The sequence below is a fragment of the Pithys albifrons genome, chromosome 20 (genome assembly GCF_047495875.1).
Source record: "Pithys albifrons albifrons isolate INPA30051 chromosome 20, PitAlb_v1, whole genome shotgun sequence".
NCBI classification, from domain to species: Eukaryota; Metazoa; Chordata; class Aves; order Passeriformes; family Thamnophilidae; genus Pithys; species Pithys albifrons.
Window position 1 is genome coordinate 12,200,600 of NC_092477.1, and position 24,406 is coordinate 12,225,005.

At 47.3% G+C, this 24,406-nt stretch overlaps 1 protein-coding gene across 5 annotated transcripts in view; it reads right to left on the reverse strand.

Moving 5' to 3' along the window:
- Positions 1-24,406, reverse strand: part of DENND1A (DENN domain containing 1A) — a 150,824-nt gene that overhangs the window by 7,389 nt on the left and 119,029 nt on the right. The window contains exons 19-22 of one of the 5 annotated variants that reach the window (XM_071574310.1): positions 19,313-19,441; positions 7,737-7,796; positions 3,444-3,532; positions 7-135 (exon numbers count right to left, since the gene is read on the reverse strand). In XM_071574310.1, the coding sequence (XP_071430411.1) occupies positions 7-135; positions 3,444-3,532; positions 7,737-7,796; positions 19,313-19,441 (407 nt within the window). The remainder of the gene's footprint in view (positions 1-6; positions 136-3,443; positions 3,533-7,736; positions 7,797-19,312; positions 19,442-24,406) is intronic. The other 4 variants (XM_071574311.1, XM_071574313.1, XM_071574312.1 and 1 more) reach the window with 4 other exon arrangements.

Below are 24,406 nucleotides of genomic sequence, written 5' to 3' on the forward strand. Positions count from 1 at the left end.
AGAGACCATTCGAAAGGAGCAGAGAAGAAAAAGTTCTCAGAGAAGCCAGAGACAGGATCCTCTTCCTGCTGAAACTCCTCATCAGAAGAGTCCTCCGAGAGGAAGACCGTATAGTGTCGCATGGGCCTTACGAGGCTGGGGAAGAGAAAAGGAAGTTACTGAGGCTGCTGAGGGGAGAACTGGGGGGGCTGGGGGCTCAAACCACCCTGACTGTGCTGAGTGCACTGCCAGGAGCTGGGCAGGGGCACCAACCACAGCTGGAACGGGATCCAGGGCAGGGGAGGTGAGGACACTGCACTGGGAAACATTTGTTAGAACACTTAAATAACTTTCCTTTTCTAAAAAAGTGACCATGATAAAAAATATCAATTTACATTAATAAAAGGCTCACCTAAAATAAATTAGAAAGCAATGATAGTTAAAAATTACTTCTGCTTTGAACTCAGACACATGTCTTTGTGTCTTAGGAGAGTGAGCTACCATTTAACATGACTCCAGAAAAGCTAAAGTTATGTCCAGATCCAGAGTGACACTGAATTTCCACATGTCATCCTGATACAGGGAAAAGAATGGGGGAAAGGGAAAAGGAAAGGGGAAAATGAAGGAGAAAGGGGAAAAAAGAAGGGGAAAGAAAAAGGGAAAGAGGAAGGGAAAGGGGAATGGCAAAAGGGGATGGGAAAAGAGGCAAGAAAGGGAAAAGAGAAAAGGGAAAGGGGGAAGAGGAAAGAGGAAAGAGGAAAGAGGAAAGAGGAAAGAGGAAAGAGGAAAGAGGAAAGAGGAAAGAGGAAAGAGGAAAGAGGAAAGAGGAAAGAGGAAAGAGGAAAGAGGAAAGAGGGAAGGAAAGAGGAAAGGAAAGAGGAAAGGAAAGAGGAAAGGAAAGAGGAAAGGAAAGAGGAAAGGAAAGAGGAAAGGAAAGAGGAAAGGAAAGAGGAAAGGAAAGAGGAAAGGAAAGAGGAAAGAGGAAAGGAAAGCGGAAAGGAAAGAGGAAAGGAAAGAGGAAAGGAAAGAGGAAAGAGGAAAGGAAAGAGGAAAGGAAAGAGGAAAGGAAAGAGGAAAGGAGGAAGGGAAAGGGGAAGGCCCAGGGCACGGGAAGGGCCCGGGGTGCCCCGCCCGGCCCCGCCGCTCCCGCTCCATCCCTGTCAGCCGCCCCGCGCGGCTCGCGCTAATGAGCGAGATCTCCATCCCGGCACTCCCTTCATGTGTCAGGATGCACGGACAAATCAGCAGCACATCACGCTGGCCACAAATGAAATGCTGACAAATGTAGATATTTCAAATTTAATTGACACCTAAATGTACTTGAGATAGAAAAAAACATATACAGAAAATGGGAGTGCAGGATATGGGAATTAATAATGAGAATTCCGTAATAATTTTAAAAGATGTTTTGGTTATGAGAAAATTAAATTTCTGTGTTTTATTACAGTGCTGCTTTTTCCTGAGCACAGAGATTATGGTACAAAGGGGTATATGGATTTGACACTGTTCTCCTAAAAAGGGCACCCCAGACTTGAGGAAGAATTGGGGTTTTTGGTAGTTTCCTAAACAGCAGCTATACAGGAGCTCTGGGGAATGAAGAAATTTGTCCCTCTTAGACAGTAAAATGCAGAGAATGAGGGATTTGGATGCACAGGCTTTTTCTTGCTGCAATGAAACAGGAGACTTGGGGCTGAGGGAATTACCTGGGAACTCTTCCATCTGAACACAGCTCAGACCTATCCCTGGAATTCCTTCCTGCAGACCCTGAACACTGCCAGAGCTCCCTGCCTGCAGCAGGAAACCCTCTCCATGCCCCAGGGCTGTGTGGGGGAGCCCTGAGAGCCTGGTTACACCTGAACTCACCGTGCCTGCCGAGCCTGCATTGTCCAACACAGCCCCACTGAGCCCAGCCCAGCCCAGGCCCCACCTCTGCATGCCCTGCTTCACTTCCCCCAGTCCACAGCCCTGGAGCCACATCCCAGAGCCCTCTGGAAAGCCTATTCCACACTTAACAGGACATCTTGCTGTGCTGTAAAAGGGAGCTCTCAGAAACCTGCCTGCCTGTTAAAAATGCAACACCGTGTTCCTGTGCCCAACTGACTTGTGTTTAAGGAGGGCTGCCCTGGGGGGCCATCCTGCATTTCCTGAGCTCTCAGCTACAAAGTCTTCCTCTTACCTTAGAACTAGAAAAGCTTTTAAAAAATTAAATATTTAAAAATAATTCTAGATTAAGGATAAATTTTTAAGAATCAAACATCACAAACCTTGAATTACTGATACAATTCTAAAGAAATAAACTTTCTATTGAAATAGAAAACAATTCTGACTCTTCTAAACACAATGGTTTAACAGCAGACACGAACCATGATGCTCAGTGTTCTCTGCAGTCCCTGCTCCTGCCCCCCTGTGCTTTAATTGAAGACTGATCACAAAATGAGCACAGACACCCCCAAAACAATGCCTTTCTTTTATATATATTAAAAAAATTAACTCACTTAACTAAAGATGTAAATTTCCTAACCTCCAATGGCACCAGGTAACAGAAGTGAAAATACATGTTGTGGTGTATAAATAGCATGGTTCTCACTCCTGTTTCTGTGATCTGTGGTCTGATGGTGGCAGGAACTGAAGATGCCTGTTGGCACTGAGCCTCCTGGAATGGCAGCAGCTTTGGAGCCCAAACGTGCAGAATCCTCCACAGGGCCACACAAAAATGTTAAATGGATTCAATTATCCCCTACCTACATGCAGGGAGTCATCAGGTCACATATTAAGGAAATGCTTTTAGTTTAAGAATCCCTGTAACGTCCATGCAGGGCCAGCACGGGCCCTTTGCAGGATCTGCCTCTGCTCCACCAGAGGGCAACCAAAGCCCATGGAAAATGGACGAGAAACGCTGCACAGCTGAGAAGGGACCATTCGGTTCGGGTAAAACACAGAGCATCTCCCCACCTGGAGTGGCTGGGGAAACGCTGCCCATGCCCTCAGCTTCGGGGTGAGGGACACCCAACCAAAACACAGCTCTTAAGCTTCCCAAATCCTCAACTGAGAGTTGGAACCTTCTTATTTGCACCCTCAGGAATTGCAAGTAATGCCAGGCTGTACTGCCACCACTGCCCAACGAGCAGTTCTGAACCTCCCAGGCAGGCACAGCCTGGCACGAGGGTGGATGCAGGGCTGGGGCTGGCAACTTCCTTTAAAGAAAAGCACAAACCAAAACAACACAGACATGAGCAAACCTCCCACACCTGCAACTTTCCCTGATCAGGCTGATCTGCTGGTGTGTGACTTGGCACACCCCAATTCTCTGACAGGCAAACTTTGGTTTCTTGCTTTTTCACACTTCCTCTACAGTGCTCCAAAAATTTTAAAAAGGCACATTTTTTGTTCAGTTAAAATATAACTTTGATCTGTAGTATTTTTAAGGTGCCCTCCAGTGAGCAGCAGGGCAGCAAAGCACTTACTGTTCTGGGCTGGAAACCGAAGTCCTCCGTCCCTCGACTCCAACGTTGCTCTTGGGTCTCTTGACCACATGAGGCCTCGGTGGGCGAACCTGTCACAGAGACAGCCCATCAGACACTGCAGCTGCTCAGACACCAGACAGAGACCCCACACAGGGGTCACCTCTGGGGTCCTACAGGGATCTGCCATCCAGCTGGATCTGCCATCCAGCTCTGCTTTACTTTCTGTGCCACAATACTGTTTCAAATGAGTATCCATACAGAAATGAATCTAAAGTATGAGTATAAACTACAGGGACCCACAACTTGTTTAAGAACAAAAACCCCACGTCTTAAAAGCAAATTAAATATTTCTAGTCATTGACTGCTTGCCATTAGCAAAGCAATGGAAATCTGTTCCTCTGTTTGGTGCAGACTAAATTTCTGAGAGAAGATTCCCTGCTGTGAGCTCCCCTTGCACAGTTAGTGGAGAGAGCAAAGCTGGGAACCCCTGAGTGTGGCTGGACATTACCCTGGACAGTGGAGCTCAGCCCTGACACATGATCCTTCTGTCCCCTGTTCCTGGGAACCAGCTGCCCAGGGGAGAACTTCTGGGCAAAGGAACACTGGAAAATGTGTACTTAGGATAAATGTGTTAACATGAAAATCTCAGCTCATTCTTCATGAAGAATTTGCTTCCTTCCAGCAGCTGAATACAAACCCTTGTCAGCCATATCGTCATTACCAACCCTGGTGTTCTGTGCATCTTTTGTTGTCTGTAATAAGATCCAAAGCTTTTCTGTGGAGGTGATGTTGCTGCCAATCCAATTTTAAATACATACCCATCACCTCCCAGTGGTCAGAAATCAAGCTGAATTTACTGACATTATCTCCACAAGCAAACAAGCTTCATTTCCAGGACAGGAATAAACACTTGGGATCATTATACAGGCAAAGTTTGTGCCTGTGCCTGCCCACACTGGTGAGAAATCCTGTGCCAAATGTATTCCTGGGAGTCAAATGTGGGAATCTGCAGCATCCGGGTCAGGCTGGACAAACCACCTTCCCATGGTTGGTCAAGAAAGTACAACTTTACCTGCAATAGTCAGATCTGCTGGCTCAGCTGAACACTCGTCTCTACAGAAATCCCCAAACCCTCAAATGAGGTTGGGAATCCAACTCAGCTCTGGCCTCCCAGAGCTTGTGCTCCTCTAAGAGCCAGCACAGAAAGGAGCTGTTCAGGGCCCACAGCCTGAGTGTTCCGGGGTGACTAAGGAATTTTTTAAATTATTATTTGTGGTGGGAAGGAGGGGTCTCCAGGCTTTTATTTTTTAATTTTTTTGTCCCAGGCACACAAATCTCCAATTTTGCTGCCAGGAAAAAGCTACCAAATGGTGTGCAGAGCTCCTGCCCTCACCCCAGCATGCAGAAGGCAGCAGCAGCATTATTGCACTGGATTTTCATTTCAAAGGGAACGGTGCACAGCAGATATGATAGAGAAATCCAGAGCTGTATTGCCACTATTTCTTAGGAAATAGGGCTTATGAAAAGGTCAGATGTTAAGGTCTTGGAGATCAGTCCCCACACAAGGCTGCTCCTCTCTACAATAAAGACGGCTTAAGAATGTGAATTTATGGCAGGAATGGAAGGATTAAGTTTGTGGCAACTTCAACTGAACTTGCAACGCGGTGAAACATGGGGAAAAGAACAACACAGCTAATTAGAGGAGCTGAGCTGTCAGAGCGCGGCAGAATGGCTCGGTGCCAACAAACAAAAGGAATGGGCTGGCAATCAGCAGGATCGATGCACAATACTGCTTCATTAGGGTGATAAAACAGGAGAGGGGAGAGGGGAGAGGCAGCAGGGACGGCAGAGCAGCGCAGGGGAGGACGGGGAGAGGGAGGCAGAAAGCAGCTGTTTAATTAAATGGGAGCTGGGAGATGATGTGCAAAGCCGGTGACATCGTGCTGGGAGCAGTGTCACCTTTGGGGGGGTGCTGGGGAGCAGGGACACAGTTTGGGAAGGCTCTGGGGCCACCAGCCCAGGGCAGTGAGGGCTGACGTGTCAAGTGGGGCTTGGGGCATTGCTCAGGAGGACCTGCAGGAAGAGCCAGGAATCAAGTCGTTCCTTGCTGGATTCTGAGCCCCACAAAGCCAAACAGGCAAGGTTAAATGCCTGTCAAATGCAGAAGTATCAAAGAAATCCAATTATGTGAGCACACAGCCAAAAGAACAAAGGTAAACTCCCAGGACAGAAGGGCTGAATGTGCTTATTACTGTTCCCATCAACATTAGGCATAATTATTATATTTTAACTTTTTCTAATTGAATAAAGTTTCCAAACAGCCACTATTAAACCAAACAGATCTCCATTAATTATAAGCAACAACCCTCTCTCTTTCCTAATACCACCACAGCTCATTTCCAAACCAGCAGAATGTAAAGAACATCTCTGTTCTGCTTCCTTAACCTTCCCTTGGTCTGTGTTTTTGGCTTTATTATTAGCAGTGACTCATATTGCAAGCACAGTGCCCATGGATTTCTCCTTGCAGCAGTGAGTATTTCTCAGGAATTCTGCTGTTCTGTGGCCCTGGCTGGAGGAGCAGAGGGACCTGTCTCCTCCTTCAGCCCTTGTGCACAAGGCCAGGATTAATGACTTGCTGGTACCCACCTCTGTAAGAGCTGCCAAGACTGAGAGGGGAAAAAGCAGCTGCACAAAGTATTATTTACACACACACAAATGTGTTTCAACTATTAAAAGCCAAATAACAGTTCTGAACAACAACAAATTTATGTATATTTGGTATAAGCATATTTTTGGGAGTGATTATAATCATTTACATTTATCTTGAATTTCCTCTTGATGAATGAAGCCTTTCTGTTCTGCCAGACGAATGCAACAGGAGCTTTCATTATTGCATTTCCAACCTTTTATCAATCACATTGGGAGCAAAGACAGTTGAACCAAACACATTACAGTGGGGACTATTAATGCACTACAGCGGGGAGATTAAACAGTCTCAGCCTGTAATAAATGCATAAATGTAATAAACTCATGTCATCAATGGCTCCATTTGAACAATGCTGTTCAGCAGCTTTGGTGCAGAGGAACCACAACGTGCCCCATCCACCTGCCAGCAGGGCACAGGAGGGCACTGAGCACCACAGGAATGGCTCACCCTGCTCTGGGAGGGTCTCCCATGCCAATCACATGAACAGAACACATTAAACATAGTCAGTGGCACTTCTCAAACACAGAAAACAGAAACCTTCAGAGCAAAAATCCATAAAAATGACTCTGTTAAGCAAAACACCCAGAGCTAAGAAGAGGAAGAAGAGACACATGCTACTGAAATGTAACACAGGAACATGCACCAGAGATCCAAAGTTAAAACACACACCCAAGTGCACTTGTTAACCAGTTACCTGCCCATCCAAAACACATTCAACAAGTTTTAGCTAGATTAGATTTGAAAACTTGCATCTCTCTCTTTCTTATGTGCATATGTGTATGTATAAGGAAGCAAGAAGTAAGATGATTTGGGGGGAATTACATTCATAAAGCTGAAGTCCTGAATAGACATGAATATCTTCCAATGCTGTTGCAAAAAATTCAACATTCCTCCTAAACTGATACCTCTTGTCTGTCCTATGACAAAAAATAAAAATCTGGTGCAGATCCAGCAGAGTCCCAGTTTTAAAGCCATTTGGCAGAGTCCATGGATAATAACTGTCCTACAGTGAGTGTTTTGGGGGAAAACCACTGAGATAAGGTAGCCCTGCCTACTAGAACTGCACTGCCAATAATTTCTGTGCAGTTCTTCCATGGCAGAGTCCCTTCCTTGGGCCAACATGCCATGGCCATGCATCACACTCTGATCACCCAGTGTGTGTCTGCCACCCACAGTGTGGTACCATCCAAATATCAACCCTCTTCCTTCAAGTGTATTCACACATCTGCCCCATGGAGAAGAATTAAGCGTCCCAAATTAATTTAAAGCATAACTAGCAGAGAAGAAATATTTTCTCTTCAGACTTCTGCTTCCTTTCATGTTTGAGTTCAGTGCAAGTCTTCAAAAGCTCACTGGCTAAAAACTTCTGCCAGCCTGGCAGGACTTTTTGGGTAAGAAACCACGGCAAGGGTGAGAGCAGCCCCATTACCTGCAGAGCCGCCCCGGGGCGGGGCAGAGCCCGGTCAGCAGCACAGCTCACACACAGCCCTGTGCACGGGGACAGCCACAGCCCCAGGTTTAGTAGTGCTGGAAGAGGAAACTCAGGCAGGGTTAGGCTGTGGGTGAGGCAAAGCCCAGCTACTCACGGGCCGGGCCGAGCGCTGGATCCGGGGCGGCGGCGGCCGGGGCGGGCGGAGTCTGTGCTGCTGCACAAAGGGAGAGGGCGTTAGGGTCACCTGCATGGCCAACTGACCACCTGCTGCATTGGGGTCACCTGCATGGCCAACTGACCACCTGCTGCATTGGGGTCACCTGCATGGCCAACTGACCACCTGCTGCATTGGGGTCACCTGCATGGCCAACTGACCACCTGCTGCATTGGGGTCACCTGCATGGCCAACTGACCACCTGCTGCATTGGGGTCACCTGCATGGCCAACTGACCACCTGCTGCATTGGGGTCACCTGCATGGCCAACTGACCACCTGCTGCATTGGGGTCACCTGCATGGACACACTGACCATCTCCTGCATTAGGGTGACCTGCATGGACACACCAACCACCTGCTGTGTTGGGGTCACCTGCATGGACACACTGACCACCCCTTGCCAAAGGCAGCAGCAGCAGGCAACAGCACGTGATGTACCTTCATACTCACCTCAGGAGATGACAATTCCTATTTTAGTTTTCCAAACCGGTGGCAACTCTGATGATCTGAGGTGTGCCACAACAGCACAGGTGCCCATTCCTGCTGCTGACAGGGGGTAGACCCAGCTGCTCTCACACCACAGGCAGCAGCACCAGCACTCCAGACCACTCAGCCAGTATTTACTGAGACAGCAAAGATGCTCCAGGTGGATTCTTGGCCCTCGAGCTCCAAGTGTTCTAGGCTACATTTATGCAAGTGGAGAGCAGGACACTCAAAAACTCTTTCACTAACATCTCAAGAGCGATTTTAGTGCTTGTGATGACTTACAGGAGAGGCCTCAAAGGAGACATTTCGGAGTCAGTTAAACTTTCCTTACACTTGCAGGTGAGCTCGTGCACTGCTCCTGTCCTGGCTCTGAAGGCAGTGCCAGAGCCCAGGCTGTGCTGACCCTGTAACCACACCCACAGCCCCTTCACCACCAGCTCATGGGGACAGAACAGTGCACTGAGAGGCACCCAGCACTCGAGCCCTTCTCGGGTGAGTTACCAAGGGGAACTGAGGAATATCCACACCCCAGTCACACAGTGCACACAAGAACATCAGACATCCCACCACAGCAGAGGAGTTTAACAGGACTCGTTACCACCTCACTGCACACTCCCTGCCTGCAGCCAAACCACACACACAGCACTGACGTTTTACTCCTAATTGACCAACAATTACAAGTCAGACCTTAAAACATCATGATATGGCCTAGAACTCAAAACTACTTGTGCACGTATCATTTTAGTTCTATGTAACTGAAAAGAAATGTACTTCAAATACTCAATGTACTTCTATTACAATAAACTACTCCCTTGCAGGTGACAATACTTTCACATCCTTATCCTGTCACTGAATTATTTTTTCCAACTGAGTTTTAGATATCACATGTGATTAAGCTTTCAACTCTGATCAAAAAGTAATTCTATGTGTTTCCACAATAAAGACATACAAATGCTGCTCTGGGAAAAGATTAAAGGTGCAGAAACTTTTGTGTCTCTTGGACTTCTAAACAGACATGGTGTTAACTCTCAGAGCTGTGACCTCACTGCTTGTAACAACACAGGCAAATCCAACACTCAGGTTCAAACCCATCTTACCCACTGGGGTGCTACCAGGAATAAAGCGTGTTCTGGGCCTCAGAGGGTGCACTTCTGAGTCCTGCAGAGATCTGGACAGCAGAGTAAGACCAACTGCCCAGTGTCAGCAGCAGGAATGGGCAGGGAAATGGCACAGCTGAGATCAGTGCTGGGCAGCACAGACAGGGCCAGGCTCAGGCAGCGGGAGAACAGCCACAGGTAACAGGGCTGCATTCTGAGTGTTGGCCTGGCTGTGTCACCACACCGGGACAAGCAGGTGTGGTCCAGCTCCCTGCACCCCGTGTTTATGGAACAGCCACTGGTTTGAAGGGAATTTGTTAATGCAGCAGAACACGTTGTTTCTGAAAGGTCAGCAGGTGAAGCTGTGCTGGAACATCACCCTAATTACCTGGGCTGTGAGGAGGAATGGGCACGGACCAGCTCATGGCTGCAGTGCTAAAAGCTGCTAAATTGCTGCTCCAGGTATGGGCCTAAGTGTGTGCACTATCATTTTTGCTAAGGAGGGGAGAAATGTCTAAATTAGCACTTTCTCACCAGTTGCTGTTTACCAGCATACCCTTTTCCTCTGGATATTTCCTTAATTGTCTTGTTCCAAATACTTCTAAAGCACCAGGACAGAAAATTTGCAGAAAGCCAATTTTATGACTGCAGATCTGGCACTGGTTTACTAATTATCAGACAAGTGACTTAAGCTGTGAGGTGCTGGAAGAAGAAAATCTTACATTCACTTTTAAACTATCAAAATACTACTTAAAATTATACATCCCACATCTCATAAAGTGGCTGTTATACACCCAGGGAACTTTCACTGCACAGCTCTTTAGGTTTTTCATAGTAGAGAAAACATTACAGAAAGATCATTTTTGGTCTGCAAGGTAACAGCTCGTGAGCAGAGTATTATCTCCAACTAATTGTGGATGTCTTTTGAGATTTTTTTTAAAGTATTATTCACAACAGAGCCTTTGTGAGTAAATCAGAGGTGCTGGTTCATGTGCAGCAACAAGTGCCACCCGAAGAAATGCATAAAGGAAACACACCCAGGTGCAAACTGGTTTGTAGAAGGAAGTATTCCTCAATTAGCAGTGAGGGGTGTTTCCAGTGATTTCCAAAGCAAAGCTCTGCTACATGAACATCCTATTTCCTTCAGAAACTGAGGACTGGTTTAGAAGCCACCAGTATGTTTTAAAGCCACTCAGACAGGGCAGAGACACCCAGGCTCACACACCTCGGGGTGCAGGAGATCTGTAGTGCTGACTTTGGGAGAACGTGCTAGACCTCAAGTGAACACTCAATTAAAAAAAAAGGAGAAAATAATAACACTGAAAAATGTCTGGTACCTAAAAAGATTCAGTAGAGAAAGCAGATGGAATCTACGAGGCAGCTGTTTTATTATCCATCCAGATCCCTGCACAGCACACTCTGCTTTTTACATACTCCCATATGTACAGCTCACAAACTGGGATGACAGGAACAGTGTATGCTTTACAGCATATATTTTTAATTTACACTCTGAAATACTTCAACAGAAATCTGCTGGGTCCTGTGATAAAAATAATCTCCATGTTTTAAGGGATGCCTCATTCTTCAAGGCACATTTGTAGATTGGAGGGTAGAACAAGTCTGGCAAAAATGTAGCAATGCCTAAAGCCAAAATCCTAAAACCACAGGTGCACTGCTGTGGATTATTACTGCTGATAACTGATGCCACTCTAAAAACACATGGCTTAAATAATAAACTCCTGGCCTGTAGAACTGAATGGTATTTTATTTCTTTTGTCTGCAATTATAGTAAAAAAGGGAAGGATTTTGAGAATTAGATGGATGTATCTTTGTGTGTGTGCAGAGGAAGCTTAAGCAGGCCATGCCCAGAGCAGCATGGGCTGTTCTGTGATGTGGAGGAGCAGCATCAGGTAGGGCTGGTTAACTTGTAATGGTGTCTGTGGTTTAAAGACCTGTCAAGGCTTCTGATCCCTTCCCAGCTCCAGTGACAGGAAAGTTCCTGTCCTAGGCAAACAAGCAGCAAAACCCACAAAAGGTGATCCCAATAAAATCTGAGGCTGTGACCAGTTAGTTCTCCTCTCTCTCTTTCTGTCTGCTGTGCAGCTGAAAATCAGCCCTGACCTCCTCCCACCTGTATGTGCATTCAGTCCTTCTATAAAAATGTAAAATACCCCCTTAACCATGAAACTGATATCATTTGACACTTTGCAGTTTGAGGACTCCTGACATTTTCCAAAGGAGATGCCTGTCAACAGCCTCTCATTTCCCTGGCACGGAGCCAGGGCTGCAGCCCAGCCTGGGAGCCCCCGCACACTGAGCTACAGGTCTCCCTTCCACAGGAAACAGGTGCCCACAGAACATGTAACTCAATTTAGAGTCGTTCTGGTCCAAAGAGGCCCCTCCCTCACACGTTGTTTCTCTGTGCTGTGTGACTGTGGATCCTGCTCAGACAGGTGCCTGCCCAGCCCCGGGCTCTGCTGGCCCCTGTCCCTGCTCTGCAGGCTGGGCCATCCCTGCTCCTCGCTGGGCCCTCCTCTGGCACCTGTTCCACAGTCACTGCCATCTGAGCAAGGCGTTCACTGCAAAGATTCACCCCTTTAAACACACACCCCCCAGTTCTATGTTCTGAGAAGGTGTCAGAGAAAAACCAAAGGAATTTCTACACACGGAACAGACTTGGAGTCACTTTGTTTGAGACACAGAACGTGTCAGCCCATTTTACTGCTCTCCTTGTCCCCTCGGGCAACCACTGTGGACTGAGGAGAATTTGTTGTTATTTCTTTGATATCTTGGCACCTCTTTGCATTTTGTCTTTTGCTCCAGACTTTTCCTGGACCCTGCACTGACAATATCTGTGCCTCAGTCCCAGATGGGTAACTCAGGAAACACACTGAGCCAGGGAAGAACAACCCCCTGGACTCCCCATCACACAACGAGCCTCACCCTGAAAGCAGCACAACCTTCACTTGCCCAGAAAGAATCAAATCCAGAATGTGACATTATGCACGAGGAAAAGACCATGAAGGAAAACTCCCTTAACTCACTGAACCAGGCCCTTTCTGGATTACAGCCAACCAGCAAGGAGGGGTTTTACAGAACTATTCCCAGAGATAAAACATGGAAGGGTTTGGGAGAAAATCTCAAATGACTTCTACCAAAATGAGGCTCATTTTGCTGAGGCTTGTTTTCATTCTGTCTGTTTCTCACATACACGGATGGAGAGATGTTGCAAAAAATCCCAGAGCCAAGGAATATATTTATCCCTGTGTGTTAAAGCCTATCCATCCAGCACCTCAGCAGAGTTTAAAATCACAGCTAATAGGTTAACAACTGTTTTTCTTCTGCTTCAGATGAAGAATATCAGAAAGCTGGGGGAATATTCGGCTTCCCAATTTGTACCGACTGCTCAGAGCTACCTGCAATGTCTGTTTGACAGGACTGACATTTTGTAGCGCTGTGAGATGGGAGAACGTGTGACATTTTTATTCCTGGTGGCGTACGCCCTTGTAATGATCAGCCCTGGTCGATGTGCTTACTGCAGCAGCCCCGAGCCCTGGAGAACAAACACGAGCCCGAGGTGCCAGCGGTTTGGCTGCCTTATTAAACACCACCAGGATTCTAACGAAGAGCAACTGCTGGAAAATCTCACTGTCAAATCCTCAAGGACATTGTCAACATGGAACTAACTACATATATTTTTCATTTAAAACACTGGAAAATCCAGCCATGCAATATGAAATATAAAGAAAAAAAAGCCATGCTGTTTTGTGTGTGTTTTCTTTTTCAACTGGTCATTTTGTCAGCTTTACAGTGGCTTTCCATGGGCCTGATGCTGGAATTCAAATCAAAGAAATCATGCAACCCACATAATTTAAAATGTTGGAAAATGGACACACTCCTTATTATCCCCTAACAGTTATTCCTCTGTAGCAAGCAGAATACTCGCACAGAAAAAAACCCAAACCAAAATAAAGGGCTGGTCTCTCATTTAAGGAGTTGTACAAACAGCAATGACTCTGTGCTTGGCTCAGCCTCACCCCTCACCAAGGCTGCAGAACTGAGGGACACTGTCCTGCAGCCCCCAGAGGGGACACTGCCCTGCAGCCCCAGGGGGGACACTGCCCTGCAGCCCCCAGAGGGGACACTGCCCTGCAGCCCCAGGGGGGACACTGCCCCGCAGCCCCCAGAGGGGGACACTGCCCCGCAGCCCCAGAGGGGGACACTGCCCTGCAGCCCCAGAGGGGGACACTGCCCTGCAGCCCCCAGAGGGGACACTGCCCTGCAGCCCCCAGAGGGGACACTGCCCTGCAGCCCCCAGAGGGGGACACTGCCCCGCAGCCCCCAGAGGGGACACTGCCCTGCAGCCCCCAAGGGGGACACTGCCCTGCAGCCCCCAGCGGGGGACACTGCCCTGCAGCCCCCAGAGGGGGACACTGCCCTGCAGCCCCAGGGGGGACACTGCCCCGCAGCCCCCAGAGGGGACACGGCCCTGCAGCCCCCAGAGGGGACACGGCCCTGCAGCCCCAGAGGGGACACTGCCCTGCAGCCCCCAAGGGGGACACTGCCCTGCAGCCCCCAGGGGGGACACTGCCCCGCAGCCTCAGGGGGGACACTGCCCCGCAGCCCCCAGAGGGGGACACTGCCCTGCAGCCCCCAGAGGGGACACTGCCCTGCAGCCCCCAGAGGGGGACACTGCCCTGCAGCCCCCAGAGGGGACACTGCCCTGCAGCCCCCAGAGGGGACACTGCCCTGCAGCCCCCAGAGGGGACACTGCCCCGCAGCCCCCAGAAGGGACACTGCCCTGCAGCCCCCAGAGGTCCTGCCTGGCATGGACCCCCAGCCCAGCTCGGGTTGGCACAGCCAACAGAGGCCTGGCCAGACAGGCAGTCACAGGGTCAGCACTTAGGAGAATCATACATTTCACAAACTATGTCCCCTTTATCTTTTGGTTTAATGCAGTGCCCCAGAGGTCAACTCAGACAGTTCTGGCCTAACTGCACATATCAACTTTGTAAGTAATACACAAGAAGCTTCTGGATGTTGTTCTACACTGATAGAAAAGCAAGTCATGCACAGGACACTCTGAGCTTCCCTCAGTTGTCAGCCTAGGTGATTTGGTCAGCCTTGCATGTACTGATGTATTTATTTTCTATGTATGTATTATTTATAAAGCACAACTCCTCTTCCACATGCCAGCAGTGACGGACCATGATCCTCTCTACAAGATATTTATGGGTTCCTCAACATAACAGGACTAACAAGGAGAGCCTGCAGACGTGTTACAGCTGCTGTCCCTTGTCACAGAGCCCTGGGAGGTGGCTCCAGCACAGCGTTCTCTGCACACATCCAGTGATGTGGCACCTGACACAATGCACCCAGGGCAGCACATTCATTCTGAACACCTTGAAATACCAAGACAGCTGGAAAAGCCACAGTCTGGAATGTGCTTTTTTGTGGATGAACACGCTTGCTGGGTGCTGGGCTGGGCTACACAATGTCACTGCAGAGCAGCAATTCCTACAAAGCCCCAGGTGCACAGGGACCCCACTGCTGCAGCAGCTCTGAAGGGAACACAGCTGAGGGGGTGCTCATTAGGAAGGCCTGGGCAGTGGGAGCAGGAGAGGCAGTAACCCTGGGCAGGCTCTGCAGCTGCTCAACACCCTCCTGAGCAGACAGCCAGGGACCAGTGGTCACACACTTACAGACATGACGAGTGCAGGCCTTTCAGTCTGTACCTCCCACCCCATGGACTGCCATTTCTGCAAACTTGCACACCACAAAGCAGAATTCCAATCAAATGCATTATTGTCTGGTCCCTTGACATGGGTTTTACTCCCCTGATTAAGAACACTGTCCCCCAAGAACCTGATGGGACATTTGAGTGGTTTCAAGCAGACATCAGGTAGACAAGAGGTTCTGGACCAAGACATGTGCCTTTCTTGCAACATGACTTTTACTGAGAAACAATGAATTCCTTCCTGAAAGGAACAGTCGAAGAAAGGAGTGAGAAGAAATGAGGGCAGAAGATATGCTTTCTGTAGACAGTCATTGTGAAGAACTAGGCTTATACTTTTGCTAAATGCATAAAGAATCAAATGCAGAGGGAGGAAAGCCCCTGTGGCTGCCGAGAAGAGAGCAGGGAGCCCACACTGCCCATCCGTGGGGACGAGTGGAAGGGGGGCTCATGTTCCTAATGAAGGGCCCACTATTGTCTGGGCAGCCCCCAGTGGCCAGCAGAGGAGGCTGGCTCTGCAGCCAGAGCACACAGTTGCATGAATATCAGCAAATGAACTTGTTTTCCCCTTTCCCCTTTGGTTTCTACCCCAGTGCCACACAATGCCTGCTGTGATCCGGGGGAATCCGCTATTGTTCCGATGCACCTGGGTGTGAAGGGAGTCACAGGGTCTGGCAAAGGAGCCTTCCTCCCTTCCCTGCTCCATCCCCTCACCCTGGAGATAATCCCTCCTCTGCTGCCTCTGGCCTCAGCCAGCCAGGGCTGCATTCCTGGAATGTGGCTGGTGCTCTCCCATCTTCCCCTTGACCTCTTAATGCCGTTTAATCTCCTGGAAGAAGAGCCCTGCCCTACCAAGCAGAGTTGTTTGCTCTGTGTGCCCAAGTGCAGACTGTGAACAGGAAAAATGGACACGTTCATTTACAGCAAATGGGATCAAACCAGCAAAGAAGATGGCAATTTCCATGCTATGGCTTGCAAAAGTTTAACAGCAGTCAGGATCAGGCAGGAAGCAAAGCTGGAGAAGCCTTTCCACAGTCAGACAAGCTGCTTTAGTACACGAGAGTATTTTCCTTTTGTTTCACAGTTATTTACATCAGCCCCCAGAGCATTGACTCTCTGTACTGTGCATCAAGAGTGGAACATGACTGAATCTCTTCACTGAAGACATACTTGGAACAGTCTTTTGTATGTTGTTAAGCTTTACCTTTTGGTACAAAAATGGAATAAAATATCCTATTTGCTGGTAAATAAAAACAAGCCACAGAAACATAAACACAACAAGACTGACAAAAGACATTCTAATTATAACAGACACAATTAGGGAGCTGCACAGAACTGCCAGGATCACTTGCTTCTAATGAAATGATTCTCTTCCCCAACAAGTGATGTTTCTGGCAGCTTATCATTTGCTGGTTTAATTTCACTAGATCAGTCGTGCTACTGACTGTGGAAAAGCTCCAGAGGGAGAACGTTGCTAAGTGTGGGTTTGTTTTTAAAGCCCCTGGGCCCCCATGTGCTCACACACCCTCCCACAGCCTGGTGGGAAGGCTGGGCACAGGGAATGATCCTGTGTGATCCTGTGGGTCCTGCCAAAGCAGCTCCAACAGCTGCTTTTTTGGACAAGGAATGTGTTCAAAATAGTCATCATTAAACCTTGAGTTGCCTGTTCTGCTCCTGCTACTTGTTGAGGACATTTGGAGCGCCCTGGAGTCCGTGTGACAGTCCCTGTGTTTGGCTGATCCAAGAGTCCATAGGAAAGGTACACCCTGGGGAAACCAAACCCCACCCAGGCCAAGCTGTGGTCCCATCATCTCACGTGTGTCCCTTGGTGTCTGACTAAGAACACCCTGTTTAAATCTCTGTTGCAGTGCCCAGGCTACCTGGCTAAAGTCCTTGTTTTCACCATCAATGTCTAGGTATTCCAGAAGGCACCATTCCAACAATTCCACCCTGAACAGGCTCTCCAACGATGCCTGATCATGCTCCCCACGATGAGCCACTACACCAGGGGATCCCACCAGCCAGGTAATTACTGCTAAATTTTGGTGCACCATCAGCTGAGGTGCTGTGCCTTCAAAGGCATTTCAAGCTATTTTACTGCTATTTTTTGCAGCCTAACAACTGCAGACACACAACTGTGTTTGGAAAAGCTGGGAAGCCCCTCACTCTCGGGTGAGAGATAATGAGTTAAAATTAAAGGTTGCTGCCGGCTGGCAGCCCATCCCCCTGTAGCTAATCTGTCATGCACGGAGAGGAGCCCCGCACAGGACAGCTCAGCGCGCTGCCGGCTCTCACCGCCAGCTGATTAACAGCGTTCAGCCAACAGCAGCCCGCAGACCTTTCCACGGGAAACAAATAGAGTGTATGCAAATGTGTTTGTCACTTTGACAGCACGTCTCAATTAGCGGGCGCGGGCCGGGCTGACCCGCCGCTCAGCGCCGCTGTCCCCGCGCGGGGACAATGGGACACACCGCGCCCCGCAGAGTCCCCGCCTGGGGAATCCTTCCCACCTCCTGCACCCCGGCACAGGGAACGGGGACACCCAAATCGCCGCCTTTATCACGACTTAGAAGCCATCTCCCATTCAAACGCTAAAAGTGGCTGCTTTTTCCCCTCCCCAAAGCCCTAACCTGGTATTTCCCAAACCGGAACATCTTTCCCTTTGGAATGCAGGTGTGATTTCGTTTCGTTTGGCACGGGGCTGTCGGGAGGAGCAGACCGAGCCAGGACAAAGGCTGCAGAGACAGCCCTACACCTGCTAAGCCAGCTCAGTTTTTAGAAACCGACAGCGATAAGCATTTGGCCAGCGAGCCCCTCACCACAGCCAGGGGTCAGCAAAGCTGATGCGTGTTCCTTTTGACACAGTGATCATTAAAAAATTTGAAAGTGACTGTTAAAAAAACCTCATGAATTTAAATTTGCACTTACCACTCAAATATATATTTCATTAACCTACCAAAATGTTTGAACCATCCATCCTTCATAAAAATCTAAAGGAAGAAACTGAAAATAAATTGTAATATCATCTGATTACTGACTGCTTCAAATGAAATGTAACATGTCCCTGCTGGAGCTAGAGGGCTGCATTCCTCCAGTAACCCCCATTCCTCTCAGCTGCACTGGCACAGAACGTAAGGAAAAATAAATCACTTCTGCAAATACTTAATTGGAAGAGAATCTGCCTTAAAGTCTCCAAGAACTTACACTTAGCACAGTGGTGAAAGTTCTGAAAGAAATAAATCTAATTCTAAAATGATACGGACAACACTGACTGAGCACTGATCACCTCGTGTAGCCCTGTCTAATACCTGAATAGTCAGTGCAGCCACTCATGGTTTCTGTTCACACACAGAGCTCTAAAAATCTGCTTTGCTTCCCAGTTTATAATGTTTTACAATTGCTTTAAAATTACACTTTGCTTCCTCAGAAGAAATCAGATATTCCTTCCTGTTTTCTGATCACAACAGTGTGAAAACTACATACAGCAAAAGAAAAGAGAACTGAGAACACAAATCATGTTATTCTTTGAGTCAGGCTACACTTAACAGGGAACACTGGCAAACTGATAATAAATACTGGATGTTTTTCCACGAAATCACAGCAACTACAACATTTTCTAAATAACTAGCTCTCAGAAACCCCACACAAACTCGCTGCTTTGCACACACATCAGAAGAAACACTACACAAGGAACTAATGTGAGCAGCTCAGCTGTCAATACTGAATACAGAGTACACTAACAAGCTATTAATTGATTTTTCCATCTTAGTTCATCGCATTTAATTTTCAGAGAATGTTCAAATGGTTTAATAGTTGGATGTTCCATATTGACACTAATGATCTGGCAAGATAACAGAGGACATTTTAAATTCTACACCCTCAGTAGTCCTGAGGGTTGCAGCTTTTTGCAAGCTAAAAAACTGTAAAATAGTTTATAAGATGCTTTAATAATTATGCTTTATGCCTCCTTCAGTGAGAATTTATTTTCCTCAAAATCATCATATGAACAAAAGGAATCAAGAAACCCAGAAAAATCAGGGTCTGGACTCCCACTTAAACAGATGCAACAGAAATAAACTGTAATAATGTAATTCAGTGACTGGAATTAATTAAACAATTGGCATATTCGTTACTGTGATTTTTCTCTGAACTGCTTTTGCTGAGTCATGATTTAAAGAAATCCAACACTAAGACCCACCTGGCCAAAATGGACTGTGATTGGTCTTCTGTCCTCTCTCAGTTTGGGGTTCTTCTCCCCCAGTGGGGACGGCGCCGTCCTGGGCAGAGGCTCCTCCGGCGCGGCCGAACAGCCGTTCTCTGCAATGTCCTGTGTGGTAGGAAAAGGTGAATAGCACGGCCAGGAACACTCTTGAGCAAGGGTAGGGTGCACAAAGGAGACACTGGAGGATAATGCTGACTAACAATTGGGATGTTGGGGGGGGAAAGGAACACCAAAGTACAGAAAAGAAAACAGCATTAGAATAAAACATGTCATGGCAGAGCTCGCACACAGCCCCTCTCTCCTCCCAGGACCAAACAGGGACAGGCCACAAAACGTCTGACCTGAACACACAAAAGCCAGGAAATGCAAGTGGAGGAAGAAAACATAGCTCAGATTTGCTATTTCAGAAATGAATTCAACAGAAGCCCAGGAACAGGGTATTCTGCTTTTTGTAAACCTAAATGAACCCAGTAATTCCATTTGCGTACTGCACAGAATTACCCACAGCAGAACAATTACTCATGGAAGGGGCAAGGAGAGATGGAACTCAGAGCTTAGTTGGCTTTCATCTCATCTTTGAGCCTATGTGGACTGAATGTGGCTCCAGGAGAGTGTACACCACCAGCTGCTGCCTCACAGAAGCCCTTTGTGTCTGCTCTGACATCAGTCCTGTCCTCCAGAAGGGAGTTGACCCACCAGGGTAGGTTAGAGGACTTGGCAAGTGCAGGCACGGGGCATGGAACACAGGTTTGCACCAGACAAAGGGCTGCAGACACCAGGAATGAGACAAGGAGCAAAGAGTTTGAAAGCAAGTTTGAAACAGCCTGTGCCGCAGTGGGCCCCGAAGCTTCACATCTCTGCAACAATGCCAGGGACATAATGCTGGTAACTATCGAGAGGAGCTGCACAGGCTGGGGCTAAGGCCGACCTAAGGGTGGCTGCTGCCACTGCCAGGCTTTGATGGGCTGACCTCTGCCACGGCCCCACAGCCCCAAGCGCTCGGGGACAATAATGAGCCGTGTAGGCTGATGGCCAATTAGAAATGGTTCCTTTGGACACACACTGACCTAATGTGTTTAGGTCAAATGAAACAAAAAGCTCGATGGACTTTCTAAGGGGCTTTGTTTGCTCCACAGAGGAGCTGCGACCCCTCTTTAGATCCAGCTGGTAGAGCAGTGGTTCCCCAACATGGGCATAAGGATCGTGAGGAATTAACAACTTGCTAAGGTCAAACTAGAGAGAAAAACTTTCTCCTCTCTCCGCCCTCTGGCTGCATGATGGCACCTGGTCTTTAAAAAGTACAACAAAGTCCATGGAATTAGTAACAAAGAGCCCCAAAACAATGCAAGGACAAGAAACGTGTCTGTCAAACTCCTCCTGCAGCTCCAAACAAGCCACCAAGGGATCTGCTCCGTTCTGCACTCACGGGACCTGTGGCAGCAACACAGGCTGTAATGACACTTAACTTTATTTGCATGTTTCTGTGCCAGTGCAGCCACATTAATGTGCCTCAAGGGCCTGAGCTGCCCACCCAAAGGCACCTGAGCTGCCCTGAGAGGTGGATGTGCCAGAGCTGGGCTCCCACCAAGGCAATGGGCACCTGGGAATGCAGGGAATGCCAAGCTCCTCCAGCCCAGGCACACTTCCAAAATTATGGAAAAAGGATGCAAAAGTTTGGACTGGAGGGGAACAGGAGCAGATAAAAGATACAGATAGATCAGCCATTAAGCACAATCCCCTCGGGTGTGCAGTGATCACTGAAAACGTTGAGCTTTTACTGCTATGGATTGGCTGTACTTCTTGAATGATACAATTGCATATGAAAGATAACATGTTCCAAAGCCTATTTCCACTGTGATTGGTGCACACACTTCCACAGAAACCACAACCTATTTCAGTCAGTTACCTTTTTTCTTAAAAAAAGCTTAATAAAATCAAAGAATTAAATTACTTGTTATCTCTCTATTTTCCCCTCCCCAAAAGGCAAACAAATCACCAACACAGCTTCCATCATCAAAGCTAAACCTGCTTTACAGCAGTTTGTTTTCTACCTTCAATGAAAACACATTTGAGTTCAATAAACAGTGAGACCTGATTTTAAATGTCCAAAATAAGGGCTCCAAGTAGCACTAAAATTATTAAAAGTCAAAGCATTTGGCAATTCTGTAAGTGGAAGGTAAACAACAGTCCCTCAGAGGAGCCTGTGCCATCCCTTCAGCCCAGTGGCAGCCCTGAACTGGCACCTCACTGGTACAAGGCAGTGGGACATTCCTGAAGTAGCTTGAGCCATAGGTGCTCTTTGGGATCACAATAAAAACCATGAGACCCATCCCTGCTGGAAACGGGGAAGAAATGAAGGTGGCAAGTTCCCCAGTGCTCAGATAAATTCTCCAGGAATGCAAAAATCCGGCAATGTTGCAGTGGCTTTAAATGAAAAGAAAGAGTAATCTGAGGGCACCATTAAAAACAAACCCCTCTTTTGTCTGAGGAAAAATTGTATTTTATATTTTGTAGATCAGCAGCAAAAGAGAATGACAGTGATCTCTCACCCACCCCCAACTGATCCCCAGGACATCTCCATGGAAAGTGCTTCCCCCAACAGCCATCTGGCCAGGAGAGAGCTTTCCTACCTGCTTATTTTAAAGGTTAAATATTGGGAATTGGGAATTCTTCCAGGGGCCTTTTGCAATGGGCTACAAACAGTGGCTGCAGAGGAGCAACCCACATTTCGGATGTGCAGGTTGTTTTAGAGAGCTCTAAATGAGTTGTTTCTCCAACACCAGACATTAACTAGAGCCACACAGGGCTCTAGGAACTAAAATAATGTTGAATATATAAATGCCAAGTGCCCAGCCATTTATACAAATTGTCTTAGCCAGATCCCTCAGTAAGTTCCATTCTCCTGGCTGAAGGCTGAGGATGGTACCATTCATATTCCTCCTTCTTCCTAATTCTGTGTAGTTAAGCTTCAAATGAGCCACTAACAGAGGGACTTGACCACCACGGTCCATTTGTGAGATGGAAAAAGGCAGCCTTTGCCAAAAAAAAAAGGAAAAAGAAAAGAAAAAAAAAGAGGAAAAAAAGAAAAAAAGAACTGTATCAGATATAAAATAAAGCTACCAGGCTGTATCTATTAACAATTATTTGCTCTCACTCATAAGAATCCTCTGAAAACTATTTCTGTTGCTTTGAAATACTGCACCACAAATGAACAAGGGATGGAAATGGAGCCCCATTCAATCTCCACTATCATATTAAAGAAGGACCTTACACACACCACAGTGACCTCTCAACAGGTCAATCCTGCATTCCTCATTTGCAATTCAAACCCAACTCTGGAGCAGACCAAGGGCAAAATGGGCTCTTGATTATATTTAAGAGGTCACCATTGCTATGCAGAGTTGGAGGAAGCAGACCTCCAGCTTTATTGCATTTTTAAATTCTATCTTGTACAGAAGCTGCTCAGCTTTGGCAGCGAAAACTGGAAAAGGGATGTTTATATTTGACTTTTCCTTACCAGGGGCCTGCATACTTTCTGTATTAATAATGGAAAACAGTACGTTAAAATGCAGTGGATAGTAAGTTCAGTTTAAAAATAACCTCAGGTTACCCCTGGAAGATGAAAGACCAGCATCCCAGATTTGGCAGAAATGAAGTATTTAATGATGCCAGAATGTCAAACAGTTAACACTTGCACATGCCAGTAAGTAAACACATGAGAAATTCAGTGTTCTCACATGAAAACTGGGGAGGATGCAGCAACAGACTGGTGCATAATAGACCCATAATGGAGCAGCACAGACATGGAGATTAAAAATCAGGGTGACCAGAACAATTTTGACATTTTTATCACGTTCAGCAGAGCAATCCTCAATTTTAGCACTACCTCCCTGCCTGCATTCACACGGAGCAGAGGGTGGGACAGACAAGGGCAGTGCTGAAGGGGGGAAGCAGAGGCAGAGCAGTGGGTGCCGACTATCACAGCAATATTTTAGGCTCTTGTCAGAGCCTGTGTTGAACAGTCATGTTTAACCACCTCACCTACAGAAACACCACACAGTAAGGCAGGTGAAGCAAAACTGGGCCATTTAGTCGTTAATGTTGTGTGTGTGTTTTAAAGGGAAGCTGCTGCCTGACAGAGCAGGAGGACAACAACAACAATAAAACAAAGAATGACCGAGGGAGGCTTTTCCCAGCCTCCAATACAAATGTCACACACAGTTCTATTAGCATTTAAAATACAGGAAAAAATCTGGTCCTGTTACACAGCTCCAACTGCTTTAGAACTGCACATGAGAAGGCCAAACATTTTATTATTCATGAAGGTTATGTCCAGAAACGAAACACATGGAATGACATAAAATGTATGTACAAGAAAACGGTGTCATGTTTCTGTTATTTTCAAATTATACCTAAAGTGGTTACATATAATGTAGTGTAATAAAATAAAATGGCATTAAAAGCATCTGAAGAACTTTATCTTGCTGCAGACTCTGCAGCAATCTGCTGGAGTGTTTACAGGGGGGAGCAGCTGGGTTGTACCCACAGGTACCCTGAGGGTTCCCAGCCCAGCTGCACAGAAATCCTCTGCAGGAACAGCTCCTGCCATGCTCGGGTGGGTCTGTGTCTGTGCCCAGGAATCCATTTGCAGCCCTGCCTTAAGAGGATGGGCTAGAAATGTAGAGAAGAAATGTACAGATAGCATGGATTAAAACCCCACCAAAACCATTATGCAACAAATTGAATCAGACTGTCAGAACTGCCTCAGCAAGTCAGGTATCTTGTTTCCCCAAAGGGCTCTGACAGCTCTGATTCACAGAGCAAGTGGAGTATCTGCAATAAACCCAAGGCATTCCTAAGGTGAGTGGCAATGTGACAACACTTCTGGCTTGGAAGGAGCAACTGGGATTGGACAAGGCATCCCTCAAACACAACTGAGTGTTTGGCAATTGTGCTCTTTATACACAAACAAATAAACACACACAGACTGGGAAAACAACAAACAGTGTCAGTATTTTTTCCTGCAAAAATTCCAGTTGGAATTGAACAACTCCTCACAAATTCCTCCCT